At 41.6% G+C, this 16,209-nt stretch overlaps 1 protein-coding gene, 1 long non-coding RNA gene and 1 pseudogene across 5 annotated transcripts in view; 1 reads left to right on the top strand and 2 right to left on the bottom strand.

Annotated features, from left to right (window-relative positions):
- Window positions 1-2,293: 2,293 nt before the first annotated feature.
- Window positions 2,294-12,452, bottom strand: LOC146397714 (uncharacterized). Its single transcript, XR_014824793.1, has 2 exons — window positions 12,168-12,452; window positions 2,294-3,080 (listed from the first exon to the last, which is right to left on the bottom strand). It is a non-coding gene; the product is annotated as an uncharacterized LOC146397714 (long non-coding RNA).
- A 46-nt stretch (window positions 12,453-12,498) lies between these two features.
- Window positions 12,499-13,346, bottom strand: LOC146397715 (uncharacterized; annotated as a pseudogene).
- Window positions 12,760-16,209, top strand: part of GSK3B (glycogen synthase kinase 3 beta) — a 233,450-nt gene continuing 230,000 nt past the window's right edge. For 3 of the 4 annotated variants that reach the window (XM_021068182.2, XM_021068187.2, XM_021068185.2), the window contains exon 1: window positions 12,760-13,891. In XM_021068182.2, coding sequence (XP_020923841.1) covers window positions 13,804-13,891 — 88 coding nt within the window. In that variant the 5' untranslated portion in view covers window positions 12,760-13,803. 4 annotated transcript variants of the gene reach the window in all.

Consider the following 16,209-nt stretch of genomic DNA (forward strand, 5'->3'; position numbering starts at 1 on the left):
CTACTCTCATTTTACGAGAGGCTTTTCTTGCCTGCTCAGAGCATACCTTCATGCCTTTATTTTTTTTTTCCTTTTTGGCCACCCATGGCCTATGGAGTTCCTAGGACAGGGAGTGGCAACACAAGATCCTTAATCCACTGTGCTAGGATGGGGGTTAAACCTGCATCCCAGAGCTCCAGAGATGCTGCTGATTCTAATGCGCCACAGTGGGAATTCCTTATGCCTTAAAAAGTTATTCCAAGAACATAGTGGAATGCCACATACCTATGGGTGCTCAATAAATATTTATATATGCATAAGTATATATACTTATACTTATATATATATATATATTTTTTTTTTTTGGTCTTTTTGCCATTTCTTGGGCTGCTCCAGCGGCATATGGAGGTTCCCAGGCTAGGGGTCCAATCGGAGCTGTAGCCACCAGCCTACACCAGAGCCACCACAACCAGGGATCTGAACCGCGTCTGCAACCTACACCACAGCTCACGGCAATGGCGGATCATTAACCCACTGAGCAAGGCCAGGGATTGAACCCGCAACCGCATGATTCTTAGATTCGTTAACCACTGCACCACGGCGGGAACTCCAATAAATATTTATATTAAATAACTGTGGTAAAGTTGAGCCAGAGAAGCTAATTATATTTCTCTTTGCCTCCTTTTCTTTTTTCTTTTTTATCCTTTTTTAGGGCTGCACCCCCAGCATTTGGAAGTTCCCAGGCTAGGGGTTGAATTGAAGCTACAGCTGCTGGCCTATACCACAGCCACAGCAAGGCGGGATCCGAGCCATGTCTGTGACCTACACCACAGCTCACAGCAACACTCGATCCCCGACGCAATGAGCGAGGCCAGGGATCGAACCCACATCTTCATGTATACTAATCAGATCCATTTCCACTGCACCGCAATGGGAACTCCTCTTTGCCTCCATTCTTAATGTGTAAAATGGGAATAATAGTACCTGTTTTATCTTCCTTAAAGGTTTTGGTACATGTCCAATATTATAATGTTCATTATAGACTATTAAGCACTATACGAAAGTTAAACCCCTGTAGTTGCCTCTTTGGCAAGATTTACGTTCTAAAAACAGCATTTTTGTATGTATACATCCAAAATTACTCTTTAAAAGTCCTTAAATAACAATAATTTCAGTTCAACTAGCTTTTTCCTAATATTGGAATATATCACTCTTTCTTTGGTTGAACACCAAATGAAGAATTGTATTTAACTTGTATATGGATGATGTTGTAAGAAAAACATGCCCTGTATTTTGAAAACTATCAGCACCCTTAGTTCCATGAAATACTCACACAAATAAGCATGTGGGAATGGGGAATACTGCGTGAGACTGTTCACTTCTCACACCTCATATTATTTATGGACTAAAAACCATAATTATGAACTTAGTACTAATAGTTTTATGATCCATATTTCACTGGTTCCTGCCTTTCCCTTCTGATGCAAGACCAGCTCCTTACAAAGTTCCCTGCCCATAATTTCTAAGAGCCCTTTGACAGTATTTTACATGAACTCAAGAACAAGCTTTGTCTGTGGCCACATGGATATGTGCTGCTGAGTTTTCTGTTGCCTTTGAACCCTTCTGGCACTCACTGCTGAGCCAGTCCTGGTGAGCCAGGTCACCACCACCTTCTACTGGGTATTTGCATGATCTCCAATATGGTCCTCAAGGAATCAGAATGCTTCTGTGTTTTCTGGGGTCTTCATTACTGCAAAATTATATCACATTTCCTGCAGAAGTGTAAATAAGCTCCAATCACTCACCTTTGGATAATATTTTTTGATGTAAGGTAGATTTTAGTGCACTTCTATTTCTGGTATGGTGCTTTCCAAGAGGAGTCTGTGAGTCAGCATAAGAGTGTGAATCTTCAAGATAGGTAAGCATTGTCCCCTCAATCCAAGAGTAGCACTCAAAATAGTTCTAGCTGGCATAATATGGGGACTGACCAATTGGAATACTACCTAGTACCTTGTGGCAGTACAAATTGATTGAAAAGTAGCCTGGTCAAAACCCCTCCTTGATGGCACCCAGACTTGGCAGTCTTTCTCCCCAAACCCCTACGTAAATCACCCTATTGGCTGCCTAAATCCACCAATTTGCCAGGTATGCCAAGATATGTTTGAACCCCAGTGGTGGACAGAGATTTGTCCTAAGCTGTGATTCTGTTATATTTGAATGCATCCAATTTTTAAAATTTGATAATCAAATTATATTGTAGCAGCAATAATGGAAAGATTTTAATGGAAGAAAAAACTTTCAGAAAACCAACAAATGAATAAATCAAATGTTTTTATTCTTGGGCATCTCCTTGGAGTCCTCCTCCATATGCAAATATTTTATAAGTAATTTTAATTTTCACCTTTTCTATTGTAATCATATTGCTCATCTTGCCAGAATTTACTGAGTTCCTGTTATGTGCACACCATCAACTGAGATCAAGAGAAATGCTTTATATCTCCATGTAATTCCATTTAAGCAGGAAGAAAGGGTGTCTTTTGGCAACTCCTGTTGATAAATTTTTCACTCAATGATTTCTTTGGTACTTAGAAGTACTTTGGAACTTTAACTCCTTACGTGCTAGATTAAAAGCTTAACCTCCATAGAATACTTTACTTACACAGAGTTCCAGCTGATTTGGTTCTGTAGGAGATTTGTTTTTAATTCTGAAAGAGCCCATACCCTTTTGACCTTGAAAATACTTTTAAAATGCAATTGAACAAACCATAGTTAGGTTTTAAAACATATACAGTAGTTCCTCCAGTTTGCTCTAAGCATATATAGCACAGTCCTGGGCACGCAGTAGACACATAAACATTTCATAATCAAATCAGGATATTAAATATTGTGTCTTCATGTATTTTCCAACACAAATTAGCAAGATTCATGAAATTGTATAGAATGATGGCCAAAGCATTTAAAAATAAATATTAGAGTAACTATATTACTTTTGATAAGAAGACTAAATGTGAAAACTGTATTCAAATTGTCAAGAAATAATTAGAGAAGGTAGAAGGGTACTGACAGGAAGATGTGCTCAGCTGTCTCAGACATGCTGATTCCTAAAAAAGAACAACAACAAAAAAATCTGAGTTATTATTTTCCTGAAACTTTTAAATTCTCCTTAAAAAGTAGTAAGAATTTAGGGCTTTTTCCTAAATTATTACTTTTATCTTGAAGTACTGAGTATTACCAATGTATATACAATATAAATTATAAAAATAATAATAGACATGGCAAAATATTAATGGGTTTACAAAACTGAGCTATAAACCCTCTGCCCTGAGAATCCTTTTTGGTCTGATATCTGGTACTTCCAACTACTATGGGTGTTAAACTGGAACACAAGTTCCTTGGGGCCTTGTGCATTCTCTCCCATTTCCTTTCAGAATTCCATCCCACAGGGCACAGGAATGATGTCAGAGCAATGATGCATCTTGATGGCCACAATCCAAATGAAACTGTCCTGACAGAGGAGGACAGGCCCTCTCTGCATTCTGGAATTCCTTCTTGGATAATCTACAGGACTTAATTTTTTTTCAAGTGTCCCCCCTTCCCCCCAGGTTAGAGCTATTCAGTAGCCAAGAAACAGAATGACAGTTTTCTTGTAGCTTGCACATTCTCTATCAACCAAATATAAATTAAAAACCTAGAGACTTCTATTCTGAGATGTGAGACCTATTTCCATGTGAACAAGAAAATATGACCATTTCTGATTTACTGCTGATTAATGAGTTCCTAAAGTATTTATTCCAACTGAGAATTTTGCAGGCCTATATTTAACATATTTAATGCACATAAAATAAGGCTGAATTACCTAGAATCTTGTAAAGAATATACTTAAAGTATTCAATCAGCACATACTTATTGTTTTGAATTCATGTGAATTCATTTATTCAATTCAATGTAGAAATATTTATACTCTTGTCTAAAGAAGCTCTTTCTTAAAAATGTGAATAGAGATGGAGTAAATGAAATAAAAATGAAACAGCTCAGATGAATATAATCAGTTACAATGTATTAACAACATGATTTTACCCTCTTTGGAGCAAATAGATGACAAGCATAAACAACTAGAAGGATTCATTGAAGGTTTGTTTTCTTTTTATCTTAGATGGTATACTCCTTTAGATGTTAAAATTAGGGTATTTAAGTGATGTGGGGCTTGATATGAAGCTTTTTTTTTTTTGGTTGCACCCACGGCATATAGAAGTTCCTTGGCTAGGGATTGAACTGGCGCTACAGCTGTAACCTAAGCCACTGCAGTGACAACGCCAGATCCTTAACCCACCGTGCCACAAGAGAACTCTGATGGGAAACTTTTAATACAATCAGAGTCTACTTCATAGTAGCAATGTTTCAAACAATGTCCCTCTTCTTTTTGGGTTGTTATCCATCATTTTCCCATGTGGGCACACCTCATTGGTTATACGAAGCATGACCAAATATGCTGTCTTGTTACCCTGGGCACATTTTCAGCAATAGGAAAAACCAGTGAATGTTACCTCAGAGACTCTCTTACAGTGACAATGTCTTAAATCTGCTAAAATACCTCCCATAATTCTCCATTATCGACAAGGCAAAGTCCAGATTTCTTGGTGTAACATCCAAAGGTTTTTAAAGTTGGACTCCAAACTACTTTTTAAGCTTTATCTTCTATTAGTTTCCCCTATCAGCTTTCTGTTCTAGCAGAACTGGTTTCCCTAAAGTCAAATAAACAGACTCACAATGTCCTTAATTCCTCTGACAGTTCAACCCCCACGGAAGAGTTTGCTAAGAAGGGAGTTTTTCTGGCGAGTTGGAAATGAAGTGGTGAAAAATAATTTATTTCCTCTCTCCTTTCTTCATTTCCAAATCCTACTACTCATCCTTTATGATCCACTTTAGTCTGAAATGTTCTCCATTTACCTATTATAAACAGGGCAGAATAAGCAATTCGTTTGAGCATGAGTAACAACCATATTAGCAAATTATGTTCTGCTTTATAACGTTTTTATGGATTCAAAATGTGATCTTACATAATAGTTTAGCTTTTCATGAAGTTGTTTCCCAGAGGATAAGCTCTCAAAGGGCACAGAGCCACTGAGGTGGCACATGTACTTCTTTATATCAGATGCCTAGCAGATGTCTTACATTAATAAACATTGGCTAATTGCATTAATACATATAGCTCATATTACAAAAGACTGTCAGTAAAAATGTGTTAGAAGGCTTTGTTGAGAAACTTGGGGGGTTCGTTAAGAATTCCATGCAATGAGAGACTTTCTGAGGAGTATGTGAATCAGAATGAAGAAATTAGTTATTTTGGGGCACAATTCCCTTTTAAAACCAAGCAAACATTAATTTATTATGAAAATATGACATGAAAATATTTAAAGTATTTATCTATAATTAAATATGCCAATATATTAGCAAGATTATTCAAATTTGTTTCCCTTTTCAATCTTGATCCAAATGTTCAAATATTTTGCAGAATTGGAACTATGGTCATATTCAATCTAAAGTTCTATATTTTAAAATTAGTATTGTTTCTCAATTGTTGTTAGTCTTTGCACATATTCTTTTAATTTAACTACACCTTTATTACCCGATACTGTTTTCCTTTAGTTTCTCTAGGTCCAGATCTTATGCTACATGATTTCAAACTACCTCCAGCTGCCTGAACATTTTGTTTCACACATTTCTGCCACTGTATAACCTCTTCTTTTTGCCTGGAATGTTCTTCCCTTCCATCATCTAAAAAACTAATCTTTGTTTAAAATAGAGGTCTACAAACTTGTTTGTTCTTATACTCTACTACCAAAAAAATTTTGAACATCAGCTCCAAAATGCTCTGCATATTTCTTTCTTTCTTTTTTTTTTTCCTATTTCTTGGGCCGCTCCCGCGGCATATGGAGGTTCCCAGGCTAGGGGTCTAATCAGAGCTGTAGCCACCGGCCTACACCACAGCCACAGCAACGCGGGATCTGAGCTGGGTCTGCAACCTACACCACAGCTCACGGCAACGCCGGATTGTTAACCCACTGAGCAAGGGCAGGGACCGAACCCGCAACCTCATGGTTCCTAGTCAGATTCCTTAACCACTGCGCTACGACCAGAACTCCTGCATATTTATTTCTAAAACATACTCTTGAACTAATATGATATGCACATATAAGATATATACAAGAATAAAAGACGGTAAGAGGCATAATAAACAATATTTTAAAATAATTTTTAAAGGCCCCCAATTTTTTGTTACTTAAGGCCCAAAACTTTATTCTCATCCCTAAATCCCTAATCCCCCAAATCAATAACTGTCCCAGGTGCTTTGTCTTTAAATATTTTGGTAATTGTGAGGTCTTCACACTGGCATTAACTACATCTCAATCATATTTAAATTTGGGGTGACCTCTGACTGAAAAATAGGGGATGGTAACTTCATATGTCAAAAATTCCTGAGAATTCCAAAAATTTCAGGCCTAGTTCTGGTCAAATTTGATTAGCTTATTATTGTTTTTACCTATTGATGTGACTGATGAAGAGTTCCTACCAAGAGTAGAATATCAGCTTCGCTATTTTGTTTGTTCTTTTCTCTACACTTTATTTACAGGAATCAGTTTCAGTCTGTGAGGATCAAGTAAGTTAAAAATCAAATAATATGATTGGAAATCCACTTAAGCACAAGTAAAATGTCATATGCTGCTGAACATTTTTAACAGCAGGAGGGTACCTTGTATTCACAATCTCTTCTAGATTCTGGATTCATCTGTTCCTTCAGAAGAGAAGGACTGTGAACCATGTGACACCTCTTCCAGGTGTCAGGAACCGAGGGCACCAGTGTCTAGTGTCTAGCAGTAAATTAACCATTGGAAAGATAACTTCTTACTTTTTAAGATAAACATAAGATCTAGTAGTTCTAGCATTACAGAGGGTCACCCTATACAGTCTCTGGGTATATACACTCAACTCTGGAGACCTGTAGTTTAAATACAACTTGGAAAAATCATCTCTGGCATACTTCTTCTCCATAGCTGCCCAGATGACATTATGGTGTTCTCTGTTTACATGTCCCCATTATAAGAGAGCTTCCCTGAGACTGGAGCGAAACAGTCACTTCTGAAAGACTTTTATTCATCTTTATACTCCTGTATTCCTAAGACCTGGCACAGTGTTCTATAAATCAAACTGAATAGTTTCACACTTTTACTTCTTTTGATTCTTCTGCAGTCTTATCTTTGTTTTCCCTTTTTAAGTGTTTTGTTTCTTATGCAAAAGTACAAAAGGAAGACAATACTGGAAAGCATGCTATAATAAATATCATCCAAAATGCCATCAAAATTAACATTTCCATACTCCTATGTGTGGGTATGCAAGTATACCCACATAAATTTTTTTTTTTTTTTTTTTTGCCTTTTCTTGGGCCACTCCCGCAGCATATGGAGGTTCCCAGGCTAGGGGTCCAACAGAGCTGCAGCCACCAGCCTACGCCAGAGCCACAGCAACGCGGGATCTGAGCCGCGTCTGCAACCTACACCACAGCTCACAGCAATGCCAGAGCCTTAACCCACTGAGCAAGGCCAGGGATCGAACCCACAACCTCATGGTTCCTAGTCGGATTCGTTAACCACTGCGCCACGATGGGAACGCCTACTCACATAATTTTATACAGATTTTAATTTGTTTTAATATAATTTTACATACATGGGATAAACAATGTTAATTTTTGATGGAAGGCAGAGTGATCTAGAAGAAAGTCTGGATCAAATAGACATGGCTGTAGATTCCATCCCAGCTAATGCCATTTTCTAATTGTGTGACCATGAGCAATCTACTTACTGCTAATTTTCCCCCCATCTATTAAAAAAAGGGTTAATTGGAGCTCCTGCTGTGGTGCAAGGGAATTGGTGGCGTCTTGGGAGCGTTGGGACTCAGGTTTGAATCTCAGCCTGGCACAGTGGGTTAAGAATCTGGAGTAGCTAAGTAGCTACGGCTTAGGTCAAGATTGTAGCTCAGATCTGATCCCTGGCCTGGGAGCTCCATGCACTCCAGGGTAGCCAAAAGAAAATTAAATAAGCAAATAAATAATAAAGGGTTGGAGTTCCTGCTGTGGCTCAGTGGTAATGAACCCAACTAGTATCCATGAGGATGTGGGTTCAATCCCTGGTCTTGTTCAGTGGGTTAAGGATCCAGCATTGATGTGAGCTGTGGTGTAGGTCACAGACAAGGCTTTAACCAACACTGCTATGGCTGTGGTGTAGGCCAGCAGCTGCAGTTCTGATTTGACACCTAGCCCGGGAACTTCTATATGCCATGGGTGTGGCCCTAAAAAGACAAAAAAAAAAAAAAAAAAAAAGAAAAAAGAAAAGGGTTATTAATGCCCTTCTCTTGAGTGTTTACGGAAGGATTGAATAGGCACTCAATAAATGTAAATTCATTTTTCCTTCTTCTTAATCTTCACATTGACCTTCATATTGGAGGGCTTTCCTAGGGTTCATTACTAAACAACTCTTTCATCCCATAGTACCTAACTGCAAGTATCTGGAGCAGAGGCCATATCTTATTAAATTTTGAAGCCCAGCACCAAACAACATTTAGGTATTTAATATACATATTGGCTAAGTAAATGAGGTCCTAGGCAGAGCTTGCTCATGAACTTCTATTTGCACTGACTGACTCTTGAGTTCATCTATTTTTCTGACTGTGCCTATGGCACATGGAAGTTCCTGGGCCACAGCCTGAACCTTTCACCCAAGCTGCTGCAGTGAAAATGCCAGATTCTTCACCCACTGTGCCACAAGAGAACTCCTGGGTTCATCTAAATAAACAGTATCTCATATTTTATTTGCTGTCTTCATTATTTAACCTGCATGTATTTTCTTCTAGTTTCAATTAAAAATGCAGTTAAATGATTTTGTGTAGTTTCCGCATATGTAAAAAGAGTAATAGTTTCATGATAGTACTTCGTAAACTTCATTAATATAATAGTATTTCCTAACTGCAAAGTACTATACAAATACTTGTGATTACTACAGAAGCCAGATCATTGTGTATTTTCATTTATAACTGTTATCTTGTGGACAGGCTCACCAACCTCTTTTATCCACCCCCCCTTACTGCACTACTTACTTGTTCTGTATCATCTGTATCACCCAGCTTTCCTACATTTATCTTTTTCTGATCCTCTGGTTAATTGTTACTATGGGTCAGGATCCCTGATCTCTGTAAGGGACTGCCTCATGAGCCATAAAGAAAAATAAATCACTATAAACCAAACCAGGCACACACTGTTGAAGACAAATGCTTAGACTTTAAGATGAAGCAAGGTCAGAAGGAGTAGGGACTCTATTTCAGAGAGAAGTACAGGGAATCTGAATTCTGTTTCTACTTACTTTAGCTCTGTGGACCTTAGGTAACTTAGTACAACTTTCTGCCTCTCAGTTTCCCTATCTTTAAAGTGGAGGTGAGAATAGTAGTTCATCACAGGATTATAACTTGAGATAGCATGTGTGAAGCACTTAAGAACAGTGTCTGACACTTTATAGACACTTAGTAAACATTATTAAAATTATTATAAACTGATAAGTGGTTAACAGCAGGCAGGAAAGTAGAGTTTGAAAGGTTAGAGAAACAATCACTGAATGTTAATTTCAGCGGTTCTATATTTTCTCATAACCTTCTCCCTCCTTAAATCCTAATTCTGGCCCGAACTGTTTTGTTTTGTTTTGTTTTGTTTTTGTCTTTTTAGGGCTGCACCCACGGCATATGGAGATTCCCAGGCTAGGGGTTGAATCTGAGTTGCAGTTGCTGGTCCACACCACAGCCTCAACAATGCAGGATTCGAGCGTCCTCTGCGACCTATACCACAGCTTATGGCAACGCTGGATCCTTAACCCACTGAGCAGGGCCAAGGATTGAGCTGGCGTCCTCATGGATACTAGTCAGGTTTGTTAACCACTGAGTCACAAAGGGAACTTCTAGAATGAACTTTTTTTCCCTATAAATACTGCCCCGTCTCGGTCAGATTTTTAAAATTAGTTAATTTATTAATAATTTTGTCTTTTTAGGGCCACACTGGTGGCATATGTAAGTTCCCAGGCTAGAGGCCCAATCAGAGCTGCAGCTGCTGGCCTCACCAGATCCCACTGAGTCTTTGACCTACATCAAAACTCACAGCAACACTGGATCCTTTAACCCACTGAGATATTTAACCAGCATCCTCATGGATACCAGTCAGATTCTTAACCCACTGAGCCACAACAGGAACTCCAAAATTTTTTATTTTAAACAGTATTAGGTCAAAATATTTGAAGGCAGAAACAGTAAAGCTACTCATCATAACCTTAAGGTAGATCATTTTCGCACTTTATTATATACAAAATAACAGCCACAGCTTCAATTTGTATAACCTAAACATTTGTTATTAACTTTCCTGCTGGTATAATTTGGGGAGTAAAGAGGAAGGCAGGATTTCAAGATTTGCCTCAGTATTTTAGGGAGTAGTGGCAAAGGTCTTTCATAATCGCTCGCATGGAGAGGCAACAGTCATTTGACAAAGTTATCATGCACTGAGTTTGCTTTTAACATTTTTTACCCTTATCCATGGCATCCAAAGACCTTCTGTTCTGTGTTCACTGCAAAGAACAAGAGCTTCTACTGCTCCTGAGCTATAAAACCTCTGACCAGGTTTGAGATTACAAATTGATCGCATGCTGGCCACATCTACCCTGGGATGTTCTTAGTTGGCCTGCAGGGTTTGGAAATATGGATTTAAAAACTGACAGATTTCATACAAAAATCCTACTTTAGGGTTTCTCTTGGGGCAAAAAAAGTACAGAATATCTCAGAACACTGGATCCACATTCCTCAGGGCAACAATCTGCTACAGCTGAACAGCTGCTCCCTTCAGTTACAGCACCGACACTCCAGTTCGCCACATTTCTTATCACTCGCCATTGTCTTACACCAGGCTAGTTTCACTGATTTGCATTAATTTCCTGGTCCCAGTAGATATTTAAGTTTGCAAATCCTATGCAGACCGTTCCTGTCCCCCATTAAAGCCTACTTTAGTCCCAAGTTCCTCAACAGTTTTCCAAAGCAATAGCTGGTTAATCTGATCAAGTATGGGTATTTTCACATGTGCTCTCTAGTGACAGCATCTTAACAGAAAGGGATGACTCTGCAGGTGGAAACTACAGGGACCACGGAATTAAATAAGGATGGCAACTGTCCAGTCTACCTTTTTTGCTATCCTGACGTAGCCATACCTCACTGTCCTTAGGCAAACTATAGCAATCTGAACACTGGTCCACGTGTGAAGACCGCTTAGTTTATAGATCACCCTACTTCCAAAGAACCCAAACTGTGGAGGGCTATTCTGACTCCCCGTTTCCTCAGGGACTTCAGGATATCCGGCCTGACTGCACTTCCCCTCACCTGCTCTCGGGCCCATTTCGCTGAGGGCAGTCGCGCCCGAGGAGCGCGCGCAGCCACCATGAGCTCATTTCTCAGGGGCGTTTCTGGAAGGTCGGGCCTGGGCGCGCCCGCGCGCGGGGCTGTCGGCCTCACTCCTATCACTGGCCTTCGCGTTTGGGCGGGGCGCGGCCGCGCAGAGGTGGAAGCTTTGTTCTCAATTTAGCGTTTGAGAACTCGCACCCCTGCCTGGAAGCACACTGAATCCGTCCGGGCCTTTCGGGGAAGTAGCTGGCACTGGAGACGCGCTCTCCCCAGCGGAGGGAAACCTTGTGCGCACATGAGCCCCGCCCCGCCGGGAGCCTGTAGTCGGGAGGGGGAGAGAGCCCTTAAACCCTCAGTTCGCTTGAGCGCTCCGAGCCCCGACCGGCTGACTGCAGCAGTTTCCCACTGGCGGGCGAAGGGCTCGCGCTATCTGCGGTTTTCACACAGGCTGCGAGTAGCCACAGGCAAGCCTGTCTGACCATCCACCACAACCCCAGACGCGCTTCTCCCGGCTGCCGGGACCGCCGCCGAGGCCGAAGGCCAATCACACTGCAGCTAGGTCTCGCGATTGGAGGGCAGTGAGTGCCGATTGGCTACTGCTACCGCTTTCGGTCTCCCTCCTTTTCCCTTTTGCCCCCACTCCAGCTCCAAAGCTTGAGACCAATGAGAAGGCGCTTTATAGAGCCCTCCCTTCGCTTTCTACTTCTCCCCACCTTGGCCAGGGAGGAGACGTCCTGACTGGTCAGACTGTCCTCGGAAGCCCCATTCTCTTCACCAATCACCAAGGGAGGTACACTCCCAGCGGAGTTTTGGCCAATTACAAAGCGGTTGCAGCTCCCAGCCTTGCGGTTTCACCAGCAACTCCCGGCTTCACAGTTCTTAACTCTTCAAGCTTTTTCGTGAGAGCCGGCGACTCTGATTGGCCGCTGCTGCCATTGTCGAATTTCTCCTCCAGCCAGCCACAGTATCACTCCAACCCATCTTCTTCTCGGTCGGCTATCTTCGGCACTTTCCGCCCTTGGGCGTGATTTCCAGTGGTACTTTCTAATTGGCTCCTCTGGCCGATCGGCTTTTTCCGGGAGGAGCCGCAAACAAACGACGTCCGTGATTGGCTCCGCTCGGGCTTCGGCTCCCCTGCCGAAGGGGGCGGGCGCCGGGCTCGGCCGGCAATTCTCAGACGCCTGTTACGCGGGCGGAGGGGCGCTGGGCGGTGTAAGGCTGGGTGGGGGAGGAAGGAGGCGGAGGACGAGTAGGAGGGGGGAGGGGTTGGGGAAGAGCTAGGCGGCTGCGCAGACGGCACTCCTCACACAGAACAGCCCCCGACCCGGGCGAATGCGGGCTTTCGCTGCTGCTGCCGCCGCCGCTGCCGCCGCCGCCGCCGCCGCCGCCGCCGCCGCCCGGGCCCGAGTGACAAAGGAAGGAAGGAAGCGAGGAGGAGCCGGCCCCGCAGCCACTGACAGGGCTTCGGGCTGGGGGCAAAGCGCGGACACTTCCTGAGCGAGACCGAGCAGAGGCGAGGGGCGGGAGGGAGGGCGGTCGCGCCGGTGCCGTGGACGGGGGAGGGGGCCCCGAGGGACGGAAGCGGTTGCCGGGTTCCCATGTCCCCGGCGTATGGGGAGCAGTCGAGGAGCCGCTGCCTGGGGTCTGAAGGGAGCTGCCTCCGCCACCGCCGCCGCCATGGCCGCTGGATCCAGCCGCCGCCTGCAGCTGCTCCTGGCGCAATGAGGAGAGGAGCCGCCGCCACCGCCCGCCTCTGACTGACTCGCGACTCCGCCGCCTTCCAGTTCGCCGGGCCCCAGCCGTCAGCCCGCCGGATCCCGCCGCTGCCGGAGCCGCAGCGTTTCCCGTCGCATCTCCGAGCCACCCCCTCCCGCTCCCTCCCTCCTTCCCATCCCCCCTTCTTTTCAAGCGTGAGACTCGTGATCCTTCCGCCGCTTCCCTTCTTCATTGACTCGGAAAAAAAATCCCTGAGGAAAATATAATATTCAAAGTACTTATTTTCAATCAAGTATTTGCCCCCGTTTCACGTGATACATATTTTTTAGGACCTCCCACCCATTTCTACCCTCCAAGGAAAGGGAGGGGAGAGAATTGTATTTTTTTTTTCCCCAGTCCCAGATCATCTATATGTTAAATATCCGTACTGATCTGTCTTCAAGGAGAAATACATCGCTCGCATTTTTTTGTCGCTATACAAAAGGAGTGAAGAGCCAAGAGGACGAAGTCTTTTTTTTTTTCCTGTGGGAGAACTTAATGCTGCGTTTATCATTAACCTAACACCCCAACATAAAACAAAAGGAAGAAGAGGAGGAAGGAAGGAAAAGAAGGTGATTCGGGAAGACAGTGATCATGTCAGGGCGGCCCAGAACCACCTCCTTTGCGGAGAGCTGCAAGCCAGTGCAGCAGCCTTCAGCTTTTGGCAGCATGAAAGTTAGCAGTGAGTATTGATTTTATTTTACACTCTTTCTCCACCTCACCCTTTAAATAAGAGACTTTGAAATACCAGGATCTTAAAATATGATGTCTGATATAACAATCAGAGATAATGGAAAAGGGCAGAAACCTGTCTTCTGTCAAGGATGAGGCAGCTCCCTCTTTTCTCCTCCCATACTCCCTCCCCCGGTCTCATTAACCTTGAATAGAGGGAATATGATTTTTATTTGGATGATTTGACTTGAAATATTTCTTATAGTTTTCTTGCCAGCTTTATCAAGCGGTTGACTTATTTCCATCTTAAAATAGTGATGGAAGTGTTTACTTGGCTCATTCTCATGAATAAAGCGAAGGACAAGATTCATAAACCATTATGTGCTTTTGCAGTGTGTCTTTAGGAACAAGGGATAGTTAGCTCAGATCTCAGGGGTTATCATAGTTTTGTACACTTAATAGAGGAGCTAAATGTCACAGTCTCTTAACAGTTCTTTCTTGCCTTTGTGACTGTACAACGCATTTGTTCTTAATCCAGAGATGAACTTGCTCAGTGACCACTTTCACATTTCCAGGCAAGCATTGATTCCTCCTCTTAGAAGGGACCCGTGAGGTTGATACTCAGTAGCAGTAGTATCTCAACATGCATTGTTTTAAGTCTACCACTATAGAGTTAATATTTAATCAAAAGGTAACTTGGAAGTAGGTCCTGGTTTTGATCGAGATTTGTATTGTCATGTTGTCAGATACTGAGTTGAATGTTAACTGTCACTGACCCTCCATATATCAGTTTTGGGGATGCCATTGCATTCCATACATGCTAAATGATGTAAAGTTCAGGGGTCCCTTCTTAAGACTGTTTAAAATACTCTTGCATTGGTTTTCTTTAGGTAAGACTATCCAGTTAGAGGAATATGGATTTAGACCTTTTCATCATAGGTTTTGCAGAATGCTGTGGTCCTGGATATAATAGGGTATAATTTGGGCTCTGTTCAGGGTTATTACTAGACTGGACCCTCTTGCTAGATTTGTGCAGAAAAGTCTAGTTGAGTGGTACACTAAGTGTCAGATGTTCCTGTGTATCTCTGTTTATGTGGAATTTAAAGAGTTTATTTAAACGTACTTTCAGAATTTGACAAAAATATCTATTCTGTTTCCTTATTTCTCAAGAAAGGGGCATGATGAGGACAACGAAAAACTATTTGGTTGCCTAGAAGAAGGAGAGAATTGAACTGAGATTTTTTTTTTTAAAGTATATGCTGTTATGTGAAATTGATTATATCCTTAAACAGCATAATATAATCACTCTTAATTGAACCCAGGATTTGATTCATGTTGGCCTTTGGAGCTTGCCTAAGACAGTGTAGTCCAAGGTAATAGCTGAATGGTAGATTTTTTTTTTTTTTTTTTTTTGAGAGTTAAATTTTTTTTTGGTGACTAGCTAGTTGAGAATGCAGGGTATGTGAAGAGGGAAGCTGATGATGCATCTTTCAGGGAATGGTCAAGCTTTCTAAGCACTTCATGGGGTCATTTGAGAGGAATATTTTAAAATTCTGGGGTAGTTTTCAGCTATGATGAAGCAAATCTTTTAATAGCTACTTAAGAGCCTATTGTGGTACTGGAGTGTTAGTATGTTTTTCATCTTAGTTAAAAAACTCCTCATAATCAATTTTAGGTAATTAATTTATTAGATCTATTTCAGAGAGCAAAACAATAGCTTATAATATTAAAATTTGGGACTTCATTTTGTTTCCAGGATTCTCTTTGAAAATGACGCTTTAATTCTTGATAGTGTGGGTGTTGATTGAGAATGGAGTAATTCTTGCAAAGTGTGTGAGTTAAAGTGTCTTTTTTATTACTTCATGCAGCAACTTAACATTTAAAAAGTTGGAGTTCAGTGCTAATTATGTGTTTTTGACAATCTTAATTTTAAAGATGTTTTAGAAGAAAGGGGAGTAGTTAAGCATTAGAGTGCTGGTGTTCCAAAAGACTCCTGTTCAAAAGAGGGATACATAAAAAATTATAGACGTTAACCTGAAAAGCTTATCATTTAGTTGTTGAGGTAGTTGTTTAGTTTGTATGGGACAAAATGTGAAAACAGTATCATGATGACTACAAGATTATGTAAATACAAATAGAAAGCTTTGTACATAGGGATTAAAAAAAATAAAGGGTTGAGGTAAATGGGTTGGAGAGGATAGACTTCCTGTAGAGGTGTCTTTTAAGACAGGGGTTAAAGGAGGCTGTAACTTGAATTGACAGAGAAGCATAAAGGATTCTAGATGGAAGGAATGAAGAGAGGCACAGAGGTGGTGATTTTTGTATGAC

The sequence above is a fragment of the Sus scrofa genome, chromosome 13, assembly GCF_054392235.1.
Source record: "Sus scrofa isolate SSC_HxYL_T2T_F1_AM1 chromosome 13, Sscrofa_HxYL_maternal_Yorkshire_Landrace_v2.0, whole genome shotgun sequence".
NCBI classification, from domain to species: Eukaryota; Metazoa; Chordata; class Mammalia; order Artiodactyla; family Suidae; genus Sus; species Sus scrofa.